At 47.0% G+C, this 23,105-nt stretch overlaps 1 protein-coding gene across 21 annotated transcripts in view; it reads left to right on the plus strand.

The window, feature by feature from the left end:
- The first annotated feature begins 5,391 nt into the window (after positions 1-5,391).
- The window catches only part of slc20a2 (solute carrier family 20 member 2), a 31,224-nt gene continuing 13,510 nt past the window's right edge, over positions 5,392-23,105 (plus strand). For 16 of the 21 annotated variants that reach the window (XR_010323843.1, XR_010323848.1, XR_010323844.1 and 13 more), the window contains exons 1-2: positions 5,400-5,781; positions 22,179-22,776. Coding sequence is in view for 6 of the 21 variants with exons in the window: in XM_064297127.1 (XP_064153197.1) it covers positions 22,488-22,776 (289 nt within the window). In the remaining 15 variants the exon portion in view is untranslated. Of the gene's footprint in view, positions 5,782-5,854; positions 6,072-14,641; positions 14,810-19,556; positions 19,855-22,178; positions 22,777-23,105 lie in introns of those variants that run through there. The other 5 variants (XM_064297132.1, XM_064297131.1, XM_064297130.1 and 2 more) reach the window with 5 other exon arrangements.

A 23,105-nucleotide genomic window follows, 5' to 3' on the forward strand; every position in this document is an offset into this window, starting at 1 on the left:
AGACGGTGAGACTGACTGTGGTCAGAGAAAGGGCTGTGAGACTGTGCTCAGAGAAAGCTGTTGGAGACTGTGCACACATTAAGGGGTGCGAGACTGTGCATGCATTAAGGATGGGCTTTTGGAACGGGAACTGTGCACCAGGGGAGACTACGTGCTTGGATTGAGACTGTGCACATTAAGGGTGCAAGACTGTGCACAGGAAGCTTGAGACGGGTTAGTGAGACTGTGCACAGAGTAAAGGGTGTGAGACTGTGCACAGGGAAAGCTGTTGGAGACTGCACACATTAAGGGGTGTGAGGCTGTGCACGCATTAAGGGGTGTGAGACTGTGCACAGAGTAAAGGGTGTGAGACTGTGCACAGGGAAAGCTGTTGGAGACTGCACACATTAAGGGGTGTGAGACTGTGCACAGAGTAAGGGGTGTGAGGCTGTGCACGCATTAAGGGGTGTCAGACTGTGCACAGGGAAAGCTGTTGGAGACTGTGCACACATTAAGGGGTGTGAGACCGTTGCGTGCGCATTAAGGGGTGCGAGACTGTGCACAGGGTTCAGGGCAGTAAACAGGATCTCGTGAGCAGCCATCTGGAGCACATGGTCAGTGTTACGAAACCACGCTGGTCACTGTCACACCTGATTACTTCTCCCCTGGGGTCTGTTCTGGGCCCACGGCCAAGCGGTCCTTGCTGTCCAGAGATCAATCTTAAAGGGGAAAAAAGCGAGGTAGGTGTGTGACATCACTGATCCCTCATAAATATTCATGAGGCATTATCAGGAGCTAGGTTTTTAGCACTACTATGTGTACTGTTCTGCATATATTTGCAGAGCACAGCTAGTATGGATACTGAGTATTCTGATTGGATGACGGCAGTGCGTATGTGTCACGTCTACCACATTGCATCATTCTCACATCTTAAACAACATCCACTGGAGTGACCCAAAACATGCTGGCTGCACAAACAAGAATCGTCCTCACCTCTCCACATGAAGAGCGTCTCATTTTTCATAACAGGATTCCTAATTCTATTACAAACATTCAAAGTCGGCCATCTGCTGATCCGCTATGGAAATAAATGTCCAGATCGCTCCGCATGGGTCTGCAGAAAGCAGCGGGACCTGTTTGCTCGACTCGCATCAAGTGACTGCGAGAGTGGAACCAACGTCTAGTTCTCAAGCCGTCATCTTCAACTGATGCTGCGCTAGCTTGGGGTAGCATGGCAGTGCGCTAAATTGAAGCAAAGACTTGGATTTAAAGAGACCGTGTCCGATACTGGAAGCCTCATTCACTTTTAAAAAGCCACTTCCCTCATAGCACATGTAAGGTGAAGTCGCCATTAAATCCTATATTCTATATTGTGAAGATTACAGCACATGCATTACAAGATAAGATATTCTTACAAGATATTCACATGAGATTTCTGTAGCAGCAGACAAGAAGTTCTCTACATGAATGGGAACTGATATCAAAGATCACCTTGCTGGCCAGGATTAACTGTATACCAGGAAAAGGAAGCATCACTATGTGCACACACACACACACACACACACACACAATATTCTCACATACGGTGTGATGCTGGGATATTTTATTTTATCTGAATCAGGTGAGGATGAGCCAGTTAAATAATCACTAGTTGTGTGTTGTAGCAGTTTTAGCTGAAAGCCTAATCAGGTAATGCACAATTTCAACACAGGAACTGTTTCCACTGACAGCCCTCTGTGTTGGATAAACTCAGTCAGAGCGTGAATGAGAAAACATTGGGAGGAGACACCAAAAGTAAGGTGAAAAGTTACAGTAAATACAGAATCTGCCTCAGATTTATCTGTCAATATAAATCAATCTTCCACTGGTGCTGAAACAAAATGTATTGCTCATCAAATACCCTGCGGCATTCTTAGGACTGAAAGCAAAAAATGACTTCATTGTGCCAGTGATAGTCATTTTCATGCAGTTAAATAGATAATAATAGAAGGTGTGGTGTGCTGAAGTTTTTAGTTTCATGTGAATCAGGCCTTGACTTGTGTTGCTGCACCTTTTTCGGCTCCAGATGTGAATGGACTGTGTGTAAAAATATCACCTGTGTCTGGATAAGAGTGTCCGCTGAATCTCTAAATGTACATTTATTATTATAGTATTTTTTTGTTCATCTGTGACTAGTTTTGGAGGGTACCACAGTTCTCTCAATGATCTCTAAAAGTGCTAAATGTACAGAATTGTTTAACTGCTCAGAAGATTAGCATGGTAATAAAATTATGAGACAGGTTAAGTCACAACAGCGGGGCCAGCCCTACAAACGCGAATGTCTGTGACTGAGTGACTGAGTGAGTGATGAAGTTACACCATTGGTCGGCCGGATCACGTGTTAGGTCCAGCCATATACTTGTTTTCATTCCAACACAACAGTGATCATGCAGTTTGCAAGAAAAATGAAGTTAAATTCCCACGTACATGCACAACCTGTTTACTCGCTTGCCTGGGGGCTCATAGCACATTAGTACTAAAATGTTATATTTAAAGTTGAATTTACACCACAAAATCAGGTTTGGAAATCTGTTTTCTTCGTAAATAGTTCTATATTTGGGTTAACTTATATAATACACCAACCACAAGCACTCTTCTCCCACAAATGGATACCCCCCAGTGTTTAAACTACTCCATTTTTATTGCCAGATTTTTGTTTTTTGTTTTTCATATGTTCGGTTTCATGTTAAGCAATCAAATACAGCCAAATGACAGTGGCAGAGCTAGGAACTTCTGCACTGGCCAATATGTTTAACAAAGCAACACTATGCACAAATCACCTACAGCAGAGACGGTGAAGAAAATATTTAGGAAAGTGTCGTATCACTAGGCTCGCTGGCCCAGAAGGAAAACTGTTTAGTCATTTCCCAAAAAAAATTAGAGCTGGCTTCCACTCCGTGTGTCCCTGTGAGGTACGTGAAATCTGTCCTGGGGAGGGACACGGCGTGCAACATGGGAATGATGTTTTTCAGTTTCACAGTGTCAAAAGTTCACCTTAGCTGGAAAAGCATGTGATCTTGAGGATTTTTGTGAAATTTTGTACATAGATAGAGGACAGGCCAAGAAATTCAATCAAGTTTGTGGTCAGTTCATCCACCACACAGGCATCACCAACAGGCCAAATTTGACACCAGATTTTGGCAGGAATTTATTTTTTAACCATTTATTCTTTTTTCTCTGTGATTCTTAGGTATTACTGAGTTGAATGCACCCACCTCATCAATTTCTGCCATTTAGAATAAAAAAATTAAAAAAACATTTTAAACATCTTTAAGAATTTTTAATGAATCACTATGAAATTTATCATCTAGGGAGGACTATGAACAAAATTTATTTAAAAATAGTTGCCAGGTCAAAAAATATGGCCACAGTAAGCCAATAAAAATGGATGTGGGTGTTGCATTTCGTGAAAATGCTAATAACTTTAAAATGGTTTGGTATAAATAATGAAATTTGGTAGGTATTACTACTCACATCAGCCCAACCCAAACGTCCCAATTGAATCACATGGTGACAAAATATAGAGCACAATATTTTTTGAATGAATAAATAGAGCTTTTGACAGATCACCACAAAATGTGGCCTGCTTCATTTTGACAGTACTGTGCCCAGAAGTTATTAAAATAGTTGCTAGGTTGAACAATATTGTTGCTGCAAACAAACACGTTTGAAGGTGAAGGCACAAACCAGGAATGAGTCATATCTCTGCAATGCTGTTGTACTGTCTTTGCCAAAAAATGTTCCTTACTCGCAGATCATATGCCCTTTGTGTCGGCCATTTTGTTTTTCAGCCATCTTGGATTTTGTCAAAAGCCCATTTAGACATCTCCTCCCAGAACCATAGCCCAGACTAGCTGCAATCTGGATCAGTTTGGCCGCAAAGGTGCCATAAAGGAAGAGTAGCCATATATCTGCAACCCTTTTGTCTGTTGGCGTCAAACTTCTTACAAATGCTTCTGATGAAGACTGGGGGGCACACACCAAGTTTAGTGAAATTTGGCCACTTAGGGGTGCTATACCAAAAAACAGATTTTATCGCTAATTACTCTGATACAAAGGCATATATTTCAATCAAATTTTGGGGGGAACATTACAGTAATGGATAACCAGCTGTATTGGTCGCGTGGAGGTACTGTAGGGCTTGGGTCCTTTATAGCTGCTTGAAGCTATATTTATAATAATAATAATTATTATTATTATAATTGTTATTATTATTAGCCTATTACTATTATTATTATGTTATATTATTATTTCTACAAAATAAATAGGCTATAACTCATACACCTCTCAGTGAAAAGGAATGTGCTTCACGAAAACTCAATGGACAGTACATTCAACATTTCAGTTCAGTTTGTGAAAATGTATCTAAAATGTATTTACTTATTAAAAGCGAAAAACTATTTGTTGTTAGCTTCCCGTTTTTTTTTATTAAAAGGAGGAAGGATTCCTAAAATTTAGGAATCTCTTCTAGTTTCTCAAGCGCAGTTGTTTATACCTGTTAGCAGCTATGTTTTTCTTAAGACAGTCTAATCTCTGGTAAATCTTTCATGCCTGCGAGTATATCACTCAGGATGTTCCTTTTTACTCGATCGGCGCCAGATACCGTTTTATTTACGTCATACACAAAAGTGACAAACAGTCGTTGACTAGCAAACCATCTCACCACACCTTTCCAGGGGAGTTTTATGACTGTGTATTACAGTGTTTAATTTGTTTAATTTAGTAGGACACTGATTTAATCGCAGAAAATAAATATCTAATCACTCAGATGAGTTGTTTCCGGACATATTTTCAAGCATTGGGGCATTTTACTTCCCAATGTAATTTCTAAAACTGTAACACGGCGAGCTACATCGGAGAAACTAAATTGAGCAGAGGGTGGAGACTAAATACCTGAACTCACCCCGTGCCCGCCCCGCCCCTCCCCTGCTGTTGACTCTGCGAGCAGTTACGTAACTTCTTTTGTGTCCACATGGGCGCACGTGGCCTGGGAACGGGTTGAACAGTACGTGCAAACCCTTTAAAGCCCTTGAATTTTCATTCAGCAAATATGTTGCACATTAAAGTACTATTTCGCTGTAATAATTCTACTCTGAGCATTTATGACGCAATCCCTTAATAAAACACGACAAATGCGCGTGCTTCAAGGAACTGTAGTGCTAACATGTTTCCTGAATTAGAATGTCAAGTCAAGCTATGCACAGCATGAGCATGTTTCGTTGACATATGTCGACTGGAAAATCTGGTTAAAACAGGATCGTTGTCAGTTTACATAAAATTGGCCACATCTTGTGTTTTCACTGTTTTCCACTTTGAGCATCAGTGCTAATTATATGTGCATCTCTCCCATTCTCATAAGCCCTTTACAATTCACCACGTGGGATCGGTCTCCATATTATTACATTTTTGGCGTGCTTTCGAAATACTGCAACAGGCCAGTGAGGCCACTGGTTCCATCCTGACAGGGCGGACGCATGTGGTCAGTGTCTGGATTAACCGCACAACCTTTCTGAAGTGACCACTGCGTACACGCACTTCCTTCTTTTTCCAAGCTGTCATTCTGGTAAACGACGCGTTCCTGTCTTGGGACCCTCCTATCGCTCAGATTGAAACGGCGTCAGGACAACACGATTTGTGAGATTAAAAAGGAGCGTTTCGGAGCACACAGGAATCAGACATTTTGGGCGGTCTCACTCACACACGCGAGGCGAGATTTCGTGGAAGAGGAATATCTCGGGTTTCCGCGTGCGGCTTTTTGCGTTGGTAAGTGGAGATAATGGTTTATTTGAAAATGCATTCTGCTCTCAGTAGCCTATATCTCAGATTAGATGTATGTAGTCTGCTATAAGCAATCACAGAGGGCAATGGATAGTCGCATACGCTGCTAAAAAAAACAAGGTTTAAAAGACTGTACGTCGCTGGCTATTTTAACACCGTCTCAACCCGTATTTTAAGTGGGCACCAACGAAGCGCGCCGGATATAGCTAGATGTGTCTAGCATGAGCAACTTTGTTCTTTACTCTGTTGAATACCATTTGTTCGACACACTCAGGGTATGGTACATCGACTGTACTATCTAGCCACCCAGCAAACACTGTCATTGTTTCTGATCCCTGCATTGCTGCGTTTGTTCTTGCTAGATCACGCGACTGATTTAATTAACGTTAAACTCTCGATGTTACATACCAGGCTAACTTTAGCCAGCTAACGTGCTGACTGTAGACTGGCCACACGTGTCCATTTAATTTTTTAAGTGATGGTATCTCGGCGGCTGACGTTTAAATCAGTGTTTAATGAGTGGCCGAGAATGCATGCAGAATATGACTTGACCGTTGCTGTCCATTGCATTGATTTGGTTGAATCCAAGTAGTAAGAGGTCAAACTAGACACGGGGCCGCTGTAACGTTAGCTGAATACGCTCATACGCCTGAACCTCGTTATTGATAGTTCAATAAACTGGCCAGACATCTTAAAAATAGTAACGTTATTGAAAATAGATTTTTTTTAAAAAACCTTTGCTGGTTTCTCGAACGGTTTCATGATTAGCTATAGACAATTACAGCGTTTGTCATTCTGGGCTGGAAGCCGCGGGCCGCTTTCCTCTGTCTAGCTCGCGGCACCGATATTGCTAACATTAAATTTCTCAAGATGCGCTCGGCTGCATATTATTACTATATTTGCTAAAGGACAACCCGACCGTCATGTCACGCGATTTACGACCCTGGAGCAAGTTGAACCTCCGATCGAAATGGTCGCTCCTGGGGTTCATATTTTAACCATTCTCGTAGCGTTAGCACTAGCGTGTCTCATAGTTAGCTACGTACACTAGCCCATAGCAGCTAACACTGGTAACTGTCATGATAAGGACACATTTTAATTGACTTAGTTCTAATTCATTCATAATTTTTTTTTACCTGAAGGTTTGTCAACATAAAGTATATATTGCCTGTCTACAGATGAATAGCATTCACATCTTAGCATGAAACGGACGCATTTAACATTTGTCCAGAGCGGGTTGCACACATTAGGCTACATTTCTTGTACATACTGTTAAGTACGTTTTACAACTGGATTTATTTAAGGAAATCAAGTGGAGTGTCTTGGACGGCATCGGCCCAGCTAGGAATCGAACTCGTAACTTTTGACTTACGTGCAGTTATCTAACCATTTCGCTACACTGTAGCCGCTTTAAAGCGTATCATGGGTCTATTCAGCGTGTTTGCCGTGTGTTGTTAGCTACAATTTTACTGTTTAAGTGGATTTCTCTTTGCAATATTTACAAAACATGTTTCAGTGATATCCCCAGCACGTCAGCTCATAATTACCGAAGAGCTCACACACCTCATTGCTCGAGCGCTGTTTCCCAAGGGAACCTAAACACCGCAGACAGTATGTGGTGAGAACCGACTCTTTTCAAAAACCCCTTTTGAGACTAATTTCCGAAAATTCGTGAGGGGATGTCACCTGAATCGCTATATAGGCCTTACTGTTGATGTCTCGGTTGTTACGAGGCCATCCCCAATAAAGTAGGACAGGTCGACCAAAAAAAAACAAAAAAACGGACGCTTTAATTTGTCCTCAAAGTTGATGAAAGGGAAGGTAGACTGAAGCCAGACATTAGTGAACAATAAAGGAGCTGTCTTCTGGGTGTATCTTGAGTGTTTAGCAATCCAATTGAAGGAGGGGGATGCATGTGGTTTAACCTTTAACCAACATGGTCGTTCAAACCTTATCTGGCTACGGATTGTTGTTTAGTTGATATAATACATTTTCTTTGTGTGCTTTAACAAAATGGAATCTACACACCCAATGGCAAACTCCCTTCAAATCAGTTTAACTGTCATTAAAATTTGAGTTATCAGGAGTCGCTATGGATAAGCATTGCTGTCTGATTGTAATGTGATGTTCGCCTAGGCCTCAAAGTAATTTCCATAGATTTGTGTATCTAAAGCAAACATGAAAATATGATCGTCCGCAGTGAAGCACTCTCATAAAACCTTTGCAAACTGTACGGCAGAGGTCTCTGGTTATGATTGGTTTTCTTTAGATTTATCGGAGAAGTTGGGTAATAGGGTACTATGGTAGCATGGACATGAAGTACTGTGTTAGTATGATACTATGGGGATGGAGTATTGTGGTAATTTGCTGTGATCTGCAAGGTTCAATTTAATCATGAAGGATCCTTGTAATGCAGCCGCCAGGGTGTACCACCAGGGGGCGCCTCCCTCTCACCGAGCGTGGTGTGCTGTTGTTATTGTGTTACAGTGAGTGTGGGAATGTTCCCCTCTCCTGTACCCTGTACACCTGCCTGGACAGCGCACGGGCATGAGCCTTTGGGAATAGAAGGGAGGGCTCGCAGTAGGTGAGCTGCTGTTGATGTGCCAAACAGAAGAACGACGGAGCGCCATGTTTTCCTCTCCTCCGATAGACATGATCACAGCGCTTGTCGCAATCAGTCTATCATTATGCCGCTCTCTTCCTTTCTCAAGCGGCCTGTTTTGAGGGCGTGGTTCTGTTGTCTCTCTGAGATAGCGTTGTGGTACATGTTTTTTGCAGTGTTTCTCAGATTAAGGATGAGGCCAGGCTCTGGGTTGGATTTGAATTGTACTGCTATGGAATTTCTATCTCATAATTGCTCAGTTTGTCTTAATTAGTAATTTGTCAATAAATGTTAGTGAAACTCCACATTGAAAATGATAAGTCTGTGCACACAGTGACTGCCATGAAGTTTGCGCTTAACATGTGAAAAGTTTTGTTGGTATTTGATTTAAAAAAAAAAAAAAAAAATGTGAATCATATTTTCCATATCTTACCTTAAGTAGATGGAGGCTCTTCACAATGGCTGTCACAGGTAGCATTTCAGTTCCCAGTGTTCCATCGCTGCACGTCAGTGAGTTGTGGGGAGAGGTGTGCAGCAAGGCCTGAACATAGAAGCCCTGACCACGGTGTTAGGAGATTTATTTTTCTAAAGGGTCAGGTGAGCCTTCTAATAGCCCTGTTGAGGTTTGAGTAGTCTCAATTGGAGACATACAGAGCAAACAAGCAGGCCTCAGTAAGGAAATGACCAACTAGTGAAACATGCTGATTACTGTGCGCTTCAAATGATTGTTTGCTCAGGTAATGTGTAATATATATAATGGTTGTTCTCTGGTTTCTGTTTGCATTAATGATAACGTACACTACATGGAAAATTATACGTTTATATACAGTTTTTTAAACATTTATTTTGACATTCTTTAAAAAGTAGATTTTGGGAGGACACCAGTTACCTCTCCAGCCCCAGTTATCAGGAACATGAAGAATCACCTGAACGATCACATGTGCTCATAGTTGTCCTTACAATACAGGAATATTACACAAGCCCACACACACGCATTGCTTCCCATACACTGATTTTATTTGAACGGCCCGCCCAAATAAATTTGTCCCCACCCAAAAAGACTGTTCTAAATCGTGAACAGCCACCCACTAATAGCCGACGCCCTTCAACCGTTTCTATTTTACCTCAATGCAAATGCCGTTCAAAATGACAGCGCTTATGTGCAACCAAAAGTTCACTTTACTGTAACATAGAATTAAAGCCTAGGTTTTCAACAGAATAATCAGTAGCTCTCTGATTGCTATTCTATCCACGAAATGCGACTATGTCATAATAAAGTCACCCAGGAGATTGTTGTTGCTGTCGATAGCTTGGGTGTCGCGTCTAGTTGTGGTGTTGTCCACGGTGGGCTGTGGAAAATAGTTTTCCCTGAAGACTGCTTTAAGTTCCGCGTAAATTTAAAGGTTTGTTCAGACCAAAGATTTGTCGCGCGATGGACTGCAACTGGCGACTCTCTGACAACTCACGGTTTGACCCGTTTACATCGAAGCAACGAGATGAGAAGTTGCTTTATGGATACCATAGCGTTGATGCCGTCAGCTTGCTTGTTTACGGCAACTTCCTTGTTGGGTGCTGTACTCAACTGGCCAATATCTAGGTCAATATCGCGGAAATTTGGCGATGAAAGTAGCGGCGATCGATGCTCGCTGTAGCAGCAGTACTGCTACTAAAAGCGAGGCTTCCTTAGAGCCGAACATCCGGTCCTCCTGAACATCCGGTCCTTGGAGGCGGCCATGGCCGCACGGAGCGTACGCGCGGTTGTGCGAGGACCTAGATTTACCGTCCTTTCTTAATTTCGCCCGTCTTTTCCCCTGAGCGCTATGCGCACAGAAAGAGCTGGTGTCGCCGTTGATTCGGAACACGACTACCCCGTATACCACACGCTGTTTAATTACCACAGGGAATTTCTTAAAATGTATGTTGTCACCAGTGCAAATGCCACGACCTCCCGGGCGCACTCCTCATCCCCCAGCCCACCCCCCGCCACCCCCTCCCTGCCCGCCCCACTTGTCCTCGTCATGTGGGTTTTCTCTCCTGTTCTCATAAAGGCTGTTGTCATATGAATGGTTTATTGCCTGAGATAAAGCTGTTGTTGTGCATGTGCGCGTGATCTTGCGGTCCCACAGTACAGGTGTGTCAGTGCTGCTCTCCATTGTGTCTGGTGGATGGATGGAAAGCCGTGAATGTGGGCGACCGGGCGTTGGACCGTCTTTCTGTTTTGTGCGCGGGGTTACCTTCGGGAGGGGGAAAACAACTGCGTACAAGTCTGCGGCGCGCAAACATGTCGCTCAAAAGTCCCCTCCCTCAAGCAGCACTCACTCACTCACTCACTCGCCCAAAGCCGCCTGTCAGTCACACCCCGACCCTGAGCATCATGGGGATTATCCTGTGCCGCGGTAAGCCCAGGGGTTTGCGCTAAACGAATTAGGGGTAAGTGGTCCTGAGGCCTGCACATGACTGGAGGAGTGGGCTCCAGGAGGACGGGCTCCGCTTGGAGGGTGGGGCTGTGGTGTCTGCGTGGATTAGCGACTTTGGTCTGGGGCTTGGGCGTGCGTGCGTTCGAGTGCGTGCGTGTGTGTGTGTGTGTGCATGTGTGTGTGTGTGTGTGTGTGCGTGCTGTAATGGAGCTTATGAGGTCCTTGGTCTTTGTGAGCGTTCCTGGGTCTCGAATGTCATTGGTTGCTCTGTGGGGTTAGAGGTTCTATAAGATATACTGCTCGCGATTTCCAAGAAATGTTGAACATTGTGCAGCTACCCCGAACACACAGGTGTGAAGTTATGCCTGTGTCGGGGCGGGGGGCAAACTGTGAGATGCTGTGAAATTGCACTGTAAGCTGTGGTGGTGCATGACACTTGCTGCTGCGCTAGCGATTGTTTGGTTTGTAAGCTGCATGTGCTGTGCTAGCGACCGTTAGGTTTGTTAGCTGCGTGCACGGCGCTAGTGATTGTTGGGTTTATAAGCTGCATGCGCTACGCTAGCGATTGTTGGGCTTGTTAGCTGCACATGCCGGGACGTTGGCAGTGCCACAGAGAACAGTGGAGCTCTTACAGCCTCCCATGAGCTTGATGGTCGGGAAATACAATCGGTCTGTTATTCCAGGCATTAGACCCCTTTGTCTTCATCAGAAAAACAGCACATGACTGGAAAAATGACGGACGTCAGAGCGCAAGCTTCGAGCTGGAGCGGAGCGGCGGAGGCCCGACCCTAAAACTCGCACGTAGGCGCGCTTCAGTTTACAGGTTTACCGGGGGCTTCCTGGGAGGCACGGTGAGTGTTTGACCTTGCGTTCACCTTGATGGGACGAGCGTGACTGCTCGCCCGGAAGGTTCTGGAGCAGGGCGTGTCGCGGAGCGTTTGTGCTGTTATCGGTTCATCTGATGACTGAACCGGGCAGGCTCGTCGTGGGCTGTGGAGGGCTGGGCGGCGATATAAATAGCGGGGGACTCGTTCATCGTGGCGTCCGCATGCTGGCCTATCGCTGCCTGTCGGACTGCCGCTGTCACACTACTGAACACTTGGGTTGAACCAGCGTTGATCGGCTCTGTCGTTTCGCAGTAAGGCAGTTTTGTCCGAGCTCGGTATTGTGTGGAGCTTCAGTGCGTTTGGAAGGCAGAACATTAGCAAACTGAAAGCAGGTGATGTCCTGAGTGCGGTATTGAGTTTGATTAAACTCCAGTACCCATCAGCCTCTTCCTGACACCTGTGGTGCTGTTCCTTGAATGTACCCGAGACAGATTTAAAGCTGTGTTTATGCCGGTGTAAGTGCTGGGTCGGGCTCTAAAGCTTGTTGGATGCAGTGTACGTTTTACTCCTAAAACTGGCAGATAGTGAGTTGTGCTGGCTTTCCGTGGAGGAGGCAGCGCTGTTCTTCCACACTGGATCCTTATGCCACTGCAGCCGTAGTGCTGCCACTGAGAAGAAAGGAGAAATTAACGACTGTTAGGAAAAACCAAGCAACAAGGAAGTAAACAAGGTTAGGGTATTTTTGGGAGTGTGAGGGGGAGGGTTGGGATTGCGGGGGAGTGTGTAAATAAGTTATCTTTAGTGACAAATGGCAGTTTACAGTCTGGCGATGTTTGATTGCCCGATGGACATCGCTACGTTATCATCAACATTCCATCATCACTCGTCTTTGATATTGAACACTGTCAGTCATAAAATGTATCCACACACGCACACACACACACACACACACAAACGAAAATAGAACGCATCTCCGAAGTGGCGGCATTGCAGCTGATAATTGATTTACTGGAGCTGAGAATGTTCCGTAGTGTCATGACAACTGAGCCTCGTTCATCAGTACAGCTTTAAGTTTCAGCGATGGGCATCCGTCAGGGAACCGTACACCCAAATGTAAACTGCTCTTTAATGGCAGGGGGAACACTATGTCTGATCTGAGGGGTTGTGAGCAGATTTAGGGTTTTAGACGCTGACCCCCGTCTCCATGGCTCACAGTGACTCTGCCAAAGAATTCTTTCCACTTGAGCCCTGGAGGTCTGGCAGGGCCCCAGAGTGCCTCTAGGAAAGGGAGAAAGATCCCTGTGCTGCTCCCACTCTGCTGTCTGCTCCATGTGAGAGGGAGGTGCTGGGTTGTGTAGGGAGTGTGGGAGGTCCCGGGTAGTGTAGGGTAGTGTTGGGGGTGAGGGAGGTGCTGGGTAGTGTTGGGAGTGAGGAAGGTGTAGGGTAGTGTTGGGGGTGAGGGAGGTGCTGGGTTTTGTTGGGAGTGAGGGAGGTCCAGGGTAGTGTTGGGGGTGAGGGAGGTGCTGGTAGTGTTGGGAGTGAGGGAGGTGCTGGGTAGTGTTGGGGGTGAGGGAGGTGCTGGGTAGTGTTGGGAGTGAGGGAGGTGTAGGGTAGTATTGGGAGTGAGGGAGGTGTTGGGTGGTGTAGGGAGTGTGGAGGTGTTGGGTAGCATGGGGAGTGTGAGGCCAGCTCTGGCTGTGTCAGACACCTGGAGGCCTCATATGACATGACTATTTCCAGCTCCACCCCCCCTCCTCCGGTTTTGCCACCCCCTTTGGCAGCAGGCACAGCTGTTGTTAAGGGCAGGCATTTGGGGGGGGGGGGTGCAGAATCAGACCGGGAAGAGGGGGGGGGGCAGTGCCAACACCAGAACACAGGAAACCTTTTTCTGTGGAAAGGTCTTTTCCTATGGAATTGTTTGTGCTTAATAAATGTTTTTGGGTGATGTTTTTCTTGAGTAGCTGAGGTACAGAGTTATTATGTTGACCTATATCTGTCTCTAACTTTTCTGTATCCAGCTTGGGGATTAAATGTTTAGAAGGATCTCATTTGTTTTTTTGTGAATCATTCCTTCATAAGTTACAAGATTTAACTGTTTAATTAAAGACTTACCTTTGTTTTAATTGGTATTAAATGTTTATCATTGCAGAGAGGGTTGGGAGAATGTGTGTTATGTAACAGGACCATCTTTCGTGCAAGCTTGGACACGTGAAGCACGCCTCTCCCGCAGACAGGCTGACTGACAGACAGACAGACAGACAGACTGCTGCAGGTCGGACTACGGGGTGTGGCGTCTTAATTTGTCACAACCTCAGGTCTCCCTTAAACCACTTCCTTCCCAAATCGGTGTTGTGACAACTTTCCTTTTGACAGCAACGGGAAGTCGAAATCCAGCCGGTTTCAAAGGCGAAAACATTCCTTCGCTGCAGTTTGGACAACTTTTAAAGCTGTACGTACGTATTTTGTGCTCTTATTTGAGAGAAAATTTGGAACCGGAGGGGAGCTTGTCATGCATGGTCCAAGCAATAGAAACACATCAGTCTTTGTACCAGACATTGTTTGCCTCAAGGAATGATGGGAAATTTTGTGAGAGACGGCTGTCACCTTTGATCTTATTTGATGAGTGGGACAGACCGTTGTATAACAGCAGGTCAACTGGCTGGTTTCAGTCTCCCCGATTTGGAAAACAGAAAATGGCTTCCGTAACTGCCCTTGTATTAATGGTCTGTAGTAGTGTAGTGTTTAGTGTACCATTTGTACACTAAAACCAACTGTTCCAACTCTCTCTATGTAGCCACTGCAGCTCTCTCTCTCTGTAGCTGTTAGAGCCCTCTCGCTAGCTGTGTGTGTGTGTGTGTGTGTGTGTGTTTGTTTGGTTGTGGCGCTGCCACTGGAGGAATGGCGAGAGGTCCTCCTGCCACACACACACACACACACTTCCCTCCTCCAGATCGCCATGGCAGCAGCAGTGCCCTAATCGGAGGCGACATCCCATAATGCAGTGGGCTGGGTCATGTGCAGGCTGCGCTGGGTATGTGAGACGGGGCGGACCGGATTAGGCGCGGTTAGCGTACGCGCTGGGGGGAACCGAGCTAGCGGTCAAACACAGCGCTCCCCTGGACGGCTCGGACCGTGTCCACGTATAAACGCCTCTGACAGGACCGCAGGTGAGCCTGCTTTTGCACTTGTGTGAGGAACTGTCAATCACCGTCTCTCGTGATTCTGATCAGCAACTTTAAAGAAGACGCGTGTGCTTTGGGAAGGGTCGGGGGGGGGAGGGGGGGGTGGCTTGCAGCCCATAGGCTGACATATTAGGGGTGTGTGTGCGTCAGACATCCGAGCAGAGAAGTTATGCAGAAATTAGACCCCACAAGTAAGAGGGACTGAGTGGGGGGGGGAGAGAATGAATGATAGAGGAGAGAGAGAGAGTGTGGGGCTGGGGGGGGGGGTTGTTGGAGAGAGTTCACAGAGCCTTGCTTGTGTGACATTTAGTGTTTCCGTGTAGAATGTAGAGTGTGGTGAGTTTACTGAGGACAAGGCCCTGCTGAATGGGGGGGAAGGCAGTGATATGTTAGTCGCTGACCACCCGATCTGACCGGTCCCAGCTGCCAGAGGCATGAACGCTGATTTAGGCTCCTCTCACAGGAAGTGCAAAGCTGTTCGGACCCCAGACAGTGAACTGCTGGTCCTTATAAGCTGGTGCTAAACGTAGGCTGCTGTCTTACAGACGGCAGGGGACCCGCTCGACGGGGCCTGGCTGTGGCGGACCCTTCTGGAGCAGGGCGTGGCCTCTGGCCAGCAGTCATCGCGTCTTTCTGGAACCAACCGGTCAGCGCTGGCCTGGGGGGGTGGGGGTGCGGGGGGCTGAGGGTGCGGGGGTACGGTTACACGTGGGTGAAAGATGACTCCTGAGTGGGTGATTATATAAATACAGAGGTCACACATCCAAAGGGAGGGCTATGGGAGTACCCCAACCCAACCGCTACCCTCACCTCCTTTTTCCTCTGTAGCTCCGCCCTCATTCTCCCTCAGCTCCACCCCTCGTGACATCGTTGTAGTAGAAAAAGGACAGTTTGAATGACAAGAACATTTAAAAGTGTATGACAGGGGAACCTTTTCTTTGCGCTCATAGATACCATGCAGATGCATTGCAGTTCCTTTGTTTAGGGCTGACCAGAGACAAGGTAATAAACATGCTGATAATGAACACCCTGGAAACGCACTCGGATAAGGAGTATTAGGAAAAAGTACAAATTCCTCATGGCTCTTACCCTAGAGGACTCAGAGACCGGAGGATTATTTCTAAACCGCCTGCGATCTGTGGAAACTGGATAAATACCTGATGACTGTAGAGAAGGCTGCGTAATACCAGTGTATAAAAATGTGAATCGTACCGGACCAAAGGCCTACAGACCTGCCAGTTTAACTGGCAAAATCTAGTCTCGTTATGTCTGATAAAAAGCCCGTCTGTGAATCCTAAACTACGGTCAAACCCCTGCTTAACCGAAGACGGTACTTAGAAACTGCGCTACAGCTGATGCTATAAAATGTTTTGACTCAGGCGGCACTGTTTTTTTTACAAGTCACTTTAAAAGTGCTACACGAGCCACTCCTCTAACTGAACTCAGTGGGAGAGATGAGCGCATTGAGAATTTGCTGCAGGGTGAAACATAAAATTTACGATGCCTAGGGGGGGGGGAGGGAGCGAGAGAGGGAGGGAGGGAAATGAGGGGTGCGGGAGGGAGAGAAAGGGTGAGGGAGGAGAGAAAGGGGGAAGAGAGTGAGGGAGAAGAAAGGAGAGAGAGGTGAATGGAGGGGGGGGAGAGAGAGGTGGAGGGAGGGGTGGTGAGAGAGGGTGCTGGGGTGTGCCTAATCACTGTTTGTTTGAGAGGACTGCAGGTGAGGCCCTGTTTACACTCCCGGCCTGATGACAGGGGAGCCCCAGCCTGTGGCACTGACTGCACACTACACCAGGGGTGCACAACAAGGCCCAATCCATTTCAGGATTTTGTGCCAACATTTTCCAACATTTATTGAATTGGCCCAATCATGTCTTGACCTGACGTGTGTATAAGCAACAGCTAGAGTCACAGTCTGCAAGTGTATCCTAGAGATTTTAACTGTGCTCAAGTACAGGAGAGAAGCAGCAGAGAAAGAAATGGTAATCGGTTGGAACAAAAACCAGCACGCAGGTCGGCCCTCCAGGACCGGAGTTGTGCACCCCTGCGCTACTCTGACGCTGTGAGTGAGACCCGAAAACCCCGAGGTGGGACCGGGGACCCGAGGGGGTTCGGGTCCACAGCTCGGACTCGCCTCTCGGGATTTCGAGTCGGAACCGGGCGGGCGACGGGTCTCGGGCGACGGCTGAACCCGAGCACTCCGTCCTTCTGAATATAATAAATCATACAAAATAAAAGCTGTCGTTCACGTTGTAGAGTCTTGCCTGTGATGTGTGAGAGAGTGTCCGGAAGCCGGCCTCTGCCCACTTCCCTCTGCTGGGACCGGTGCGCGATGTCCAATCTATCAGCCCAGCAGTTCCCAACATGCTTTTTGTTCCCAATTTCCTATACTTTGTGGATTGGTGGAGTCGGTTTCAATTATAGCCTATTTCCGACTGAATCCTTTTTTTTCCTCAATCGTACATCACCTTCCTGGTCTCCTTCAGCTAAACAGCCTGTGAGAACGCGACACGTGGACATTTATTGGTTTGCTGAGGCCCACTTGTTTTTTTTGTTGTTGTGAGCAGCGACTGTGCGGCTCGGTGGTGGAACTAGCAAGCAAATCACTCGTTGTGGCCTATTTGAAATTCAAAGCATCATCACGTAGGTCAAAGAAACAAAAAATGTAAAATTCATTAAATGTTTTGGATAAAATAAAGTAGGCTACTCGTAGGCTCTAATTAAAAATAAAAAAAATTAAAAAAAATGATAAAAGAATTAAATATGATTTAAAAAAAATATACGCTTGTTGTTTTACTGGGACTGAGATGGTTAGTTGGCCAGCCGATTCATCCATTTTGTAGGCCAACAACATCAAGTTGTAGGCCTACAGCACATTCCATTAAAAACCAACTTCCTTCTGACCCGTTCATTGTGAATACAATTCTTTATTTTAATAATAACCTTTGAAGTTAGCCTAGCTGAATAAACTTTTATGAAGTTGTGAAAATGAAATTGCCAGCAATAAGCAGTCAACAGAATAATACTGCCTAAAAGTCAGTAAAATTGTGCATTTGTGTAAGCGGTGTTGTTGTGTCTGACCGTTAAAAGGCCTGAGATGGATTGATTTCGTAAGCTATAGATTATGTTGCAGTGCATATCGGCTATTCAAAGGAATGAATGAAACATTGCATTTATATAGCACTCTTCCAGATGCTCAAAATGCTTTGCGGTGATGAGTGGGCTTCTCCACCGCCACCCTGTAGCACCCACCCAGAAGATGCACAGCTGCCATTTTGTGCCAGAATGCTCACCACACATCAGCTGAGGTGGCGAGAGCAATTTTTAACCAGCTAAATCAGGGGATGATTTAGGTGGCAGGTTGAGAGAGCCAGATTAGGAATTTAGCCAGGACACCGGGGAACCCCCTACTCTTTGCGAAGAGTGTCATGGGATCTTTAATGACCACAGTGAGTCAGGACCTCAGTTTAACATCTCATCCAAAAGATGGCATCTCCTATAGCACAGTATCCCCATCACTGGGGATTATTTGACCAGAGGGAAGATCGCCCCCTACAGGCCCACCAACACCACTTCCGGCAACAACTTAGTTTTCTCAGTGGAGGTCTCCCATCCAAGTATTAACAAATCCCCCACCTGCTTAGCTTCAGCCATTCGCCAGGAGCAGAGTGCATGGTGGTATGCCTGCTAGCCGAATGCAGCTGACATTTTAAAAAGGAGTTTCATTGACATTAACCTCGCTAAATAACGGGCTAGTTAGCTGCCCTCTGCCCGAGACCTGTGATAATGGTTCGCTCATCACAGGATCGGTGATTTACTGATGGCGCACGGTGCTTGCTCCCCAGTGCCAGGCCTAGCACCGGACAATCATTTATCTCTCATTCCGCTGTGCCCCACGCTCATGCAGCTACCACCGTGTCCCATAGCTAGGCGACATCATTTCAGCTGTGCAGTTCTAATCTTTGTGGCTTTGACTGCTAGTCTGTGAGGAAGCCAATAGCTTTATTTTATGCTTTTGTTGTAATTATCATTGTGTGTCTGTGTGAGAGAGATCAACTGTGGGTGTGCTGGGGTGAGAGATCAGCTGCAGGTGTGTTAGGGTGAGAGAAATAAGTTGCAGGTGTGTTGGGGCGAGAGAGATGAGCTGCAGGTGTGCTGGGGTGGGAGAGATCAGCTGCAGGTGTTTTAGGGTGGGAGAGAGCAGCTGCAGGTGTGTTTGGGTGAGAGATCAGCTGCAGGCGTACTAGAATGAGAGAGATCAGCTTCATCCCCACAGCCTAATTGAGAAGAAGGGACATATTATGGGATGATGGGATGTTATGGTTTGTAGAGGGGCCGGGGGCAGATAAAAGCAGTAATTGTATCGCTCTCCACCCAGAGTATGCTGTCATTGTGTGTGTGTGTGTGTGTGTGTTATAGTTTTGCTGCTTTATGTCGGATTGAAAGGCAGAATGTTGAGTGGGGTGTGGGACAGAGGACAATGTTGTTTTCAGTGACTGACTCTGTGACTCATAATGAGGGTTCTAGCGCTCGTTTACTCTGTTCTCTTTGAATAAACACGCTCCTGTCCGTGTCCTTGGTCGGACTGCGGACCTGTTCCTGGCTGGAAGCTCCGCCCCCCTCCCCTGTGTTCTTCACGGCTGATTTGCCGGTCTGTCCATTCTACCCGGGTTCCTGCTCTGTGATTGGCCGAGCGGGCGGTGATGCGGATGCCTTGCTTTAAGAGGCGATGGAGCTGCTATGCTGCTGTGAGGAGCTGCTCTAATCTGCGTGCCTCGACCCGACTGCAGCATCCTGTCTTACTCCTCTCTCTCCCTCTCTCAGTCTCTCTCTCCCTCTCTCAGTCTCTCTCTCCGTCCCTCTCAATCTCGCTCTCCATCTCTTTCCATCTATCTCAGTCTCTGTCTTTTCCTCCCCGTCTCTCACACATGCTCTCTTGCCTTTTTTTCAAGCTCTCTCGCTCTCCTCTCTGTCTCTTTTTCACTCATTCATTCTCTGATGTAAAGAGGTACAGATTACCGCTTGGTCTGAAGGTGAGTGTAGCTGATGGCAGAGTCTCTCTCTCTCTCTCTCTCTCTCTCTCTCCCCCTCTCCCTCCCTCCCTCCCTCTCTCTCCCTCTCTCTCTCTGTCTCTGTTTCATTTTGCCTCTCCTTCTCTTTTTTTCTCTGCCTCTTTTGCACTCTCATCAGATTACATACAATGTAATTTTTTTCCCTCTCTTTGTGTAAGATTGTCTCCTATGCTGTACTTCTGGGATTATTTCACATCCAGTTCCTTTGAAATATGATAGCTCTCGTGTACATGTGCCTGTGTGTGTATACATGAGTGTGAGATAATACGTGTGTGCCTGCATGTGTGTATATTAGTGATTGTGCGTGTTTGTTGCACAGTTTACTGTGGAGAGCCGGCAGTGTTACTATGATGATATCCCTAACTCTCACGCATCACACTGCAGTGTTTCTGTAGCTTTAGTCTGCAGTGTTTCTGTAGCTGGGGGCTCCAGTGTTTCTGTAGCTGTGGGCTGCAGTCTTTCTGTAGCTTTAGTCTGCAGTGTTTCTGTAGCTTTAGTCTGCAGTGTTTCTGTAGCTTTAGTCTGCAGTGTTTATGTAGCTTTAGTCTACAGTGTTTCTGTAGCTGTGGGCTGCAGTGTTTATGTAGCTGTGGGCTGCAGGGTTTATGTAGCTTTAGTCTGCAGTGTTTCTGTAGCTGTGGGCTGCAGTTTATGTAGCTGTGGGCTGCAGTGTTTATGTAGCTGTGGGCTGCAGTCTTTCTGTAGCTTTGGTCTGCACTGTTTCTTTAGCTGTGGGCTGCAGTGTTTCTGTAGCTGTGGGCTGCAGTTTTTTTTGTGGCTGTAGTCTGCACCATTTCTGTAACTGTTGTGTGCAATGCTCCGGCTGTTGTTTGGTGAGTTTTGGCTGTGGTGTACAGGTTTTGCACCGGTACACAGGTTGTACAGGTCATACAGCCTGTTAGGTATGATTATCATGGGCACTTTTATCATGGTTTGCTTGTCGCACATGAACAAAAAATATGGTCTGAAGATTGAAAGAACATTGTAGCCTTGTTGCCGTGGATCTGTCCCCTAAACCATAATTAATTTAGCACCTGGATGTGTGATTTGCCTTGAATGCTTGGTCTGCTCTAATCCTTTCACCATTTGAAAAAAACAGAGGAAAATGAGAAGCTGTGGTCGAAGATCGTGACGCGGCTGTAATTATTTTCTAAATTAAATTTGAACACTGGTATTTACTTAAGCTGTCTAAAGCTGAAATCCGCATTTTTAAAAGTTAAGTCTGATGACCGCCCGTAAAACCTCACATGACATTCACACCATCATTCAGGGACCCGGTGCAGTGTGTGTGTGTGTGTGTGTGTGTCAGTGTGGACGAAGTGATGAGCTTGTTTTGTCTGCGTAGAATCTGACAGAGAGGTCTGGATATGCCCCCAGTTTGGTAGCCCTGGGACAGGCTCGGCCGAGCTATCCCAGAATGCAGTGGGGCGAACCGTCCCAGAACGCCTTATTTTGCCTGGGCTGTGGTCTGGCCGGTCACACAGTGAATAAGCACATTCTGGAACCAACCGACGGCACTATCTCGATTTTTTTTCCATACCCACAATCCTTTGCTCCCCGTTCCCAGGATAACATGTTGATCCCTTTTATATTTATGTAGGCCTTGTTTTAATTATGCGGTCAGGGGCTGAGCCGTTCATCTGTCTGGCTCCACCTACAGATTGGGGCCGAATTTATAAACATGTTTTTGTTTGAATAGACTTGCTGCAGATATGTACTTACGGCATTTAGAAGCATTATGTTTTCCAGGGACGTTAAAGCATGGGACGCTGGGGCCATGGGGCCCTGTGAGGAGGGGGGGGCGAGGGGGTTTGCTGCGGCCCGGGGGCGGCGGTGGGGGGGGGAGGCGTGACTGTGTGCCTCTGTAGGGCTGCATTGCTCACATCTTGTTCTCAGAAGAGCGGCTTTTTTTAGAGGCCTGCTAACGTCGGGCAGCAGTGCTGTTCGGGGAAGAGCCCCTTTCCACCTTCCGCTGCCGTTCTCATTGTCCCCCTCCCTCCCTCTGCTCCGCTGTTCCACCCTCCCCCCTCCCCCCTCCCTCCCCCCCCCCATTCTCTGCCTTCCGGACGTTCAGTTCTGTCCCCGGCGTGTAGCAGCACGTCTGGCTGGCGATGTCTTTGTCTCCTTTGCCAGTCTCTTTACCTGTTGGGTTTCCATGGCAATGCAAAGTGACAGTTGGGTTTCCAGGGCAATGCGAAGCGGCTGTTGCGTTTCCATGGCGGCGTAAAGTGGCTGTTGCGTTCCCACGGAGGTGTAACGTAACCTGTTGTCTGTGTCCCTGGCAGGTGGAGATCAGCTGGCCATTCTCAGAGCTGAAATATGGAATGTGTTCCCCTGCAGGCCCAGAGAAACTCTCTTCTGACTGAACCCCAAACGCCCAGTTAGCACTCGGCTGCCCCCCCCTCCCCTTTCCCTTCCTCGTCCCAGAGAGCTCCTGCACCGGAGAGCACAGGGTCCTCCTGCACAGCCAGAGGAGCACAGAGAGAGAGAGAGAGAGAGAGAGAGAGTCTGTTAGCGGAACGCCCTTTCTGAGCGAGCGCAAGGCCTCACACTACATTTCGGCGTAGACGTTGGACCGGCGAGAGGAGGCAAAGATGGATATGGAGGCGTACCTGTGGATGGTGGTGGTGGGCTTCATCATCGCCTTCGTCCTGGCCTTCTCCGTGGGGGCGAACGACGTGGCCAACTCCTTCGGCACGGCGGTGGGCTCGGGCGTGGTCACCCTGCGGCAGGCCTGCATCCTGGCCTCCATCTTCGAGACGCTGGGCTCCATGCTGCTGGGCGCCAAGGTGGGCGAGACCATCCGGAAGGGCATCATCGACGTCAACCTGTACAACGACACCGTGCCCGTGCTGATGGCCGGGGAGGTCAGCGCCATGGTCGGTACGTCCTGCCCTTTTTTTTTGGAGGGGGGGGGGGATTGGGTTTTTCCACACGCACGAAACGTGCTTTAACGATAAATATGTCGTTATACAGGATTGCCTCTTTTACCCAAAGCCGATCCGCTTTTCTTGGTGACACTCTTCTCTTAGGAGAAGAACAATCAGAGGTGATTAAGATGGGCGCAGTGGTACAGCGCAGTTCCATATTGAGAAGGGATAGAATGGCGTTGTGCAGTAAAGTGTGACATTTTATCCAACTGCAGTATGGAGAGTTTTGATTGGCTCTTGGCAACAAGAACACTTGTTATTGGTCAAAGGTGGCATGGACGG

Source organism: Anguilla rostrata, chromosome 10, assembly GCF_018555375.3.
Source record: "Anguilla rostrata isolate EN2019 chromosome 10, ASM1855537v3, whole genome shotgun sequence".
Classification (NCBI taxonomy): Eukaryota; Metazoa; Chordata; class Actinopteri; order Anguilliformes; family Anguillidae; genus Anguilla; species Anguilla rostrata.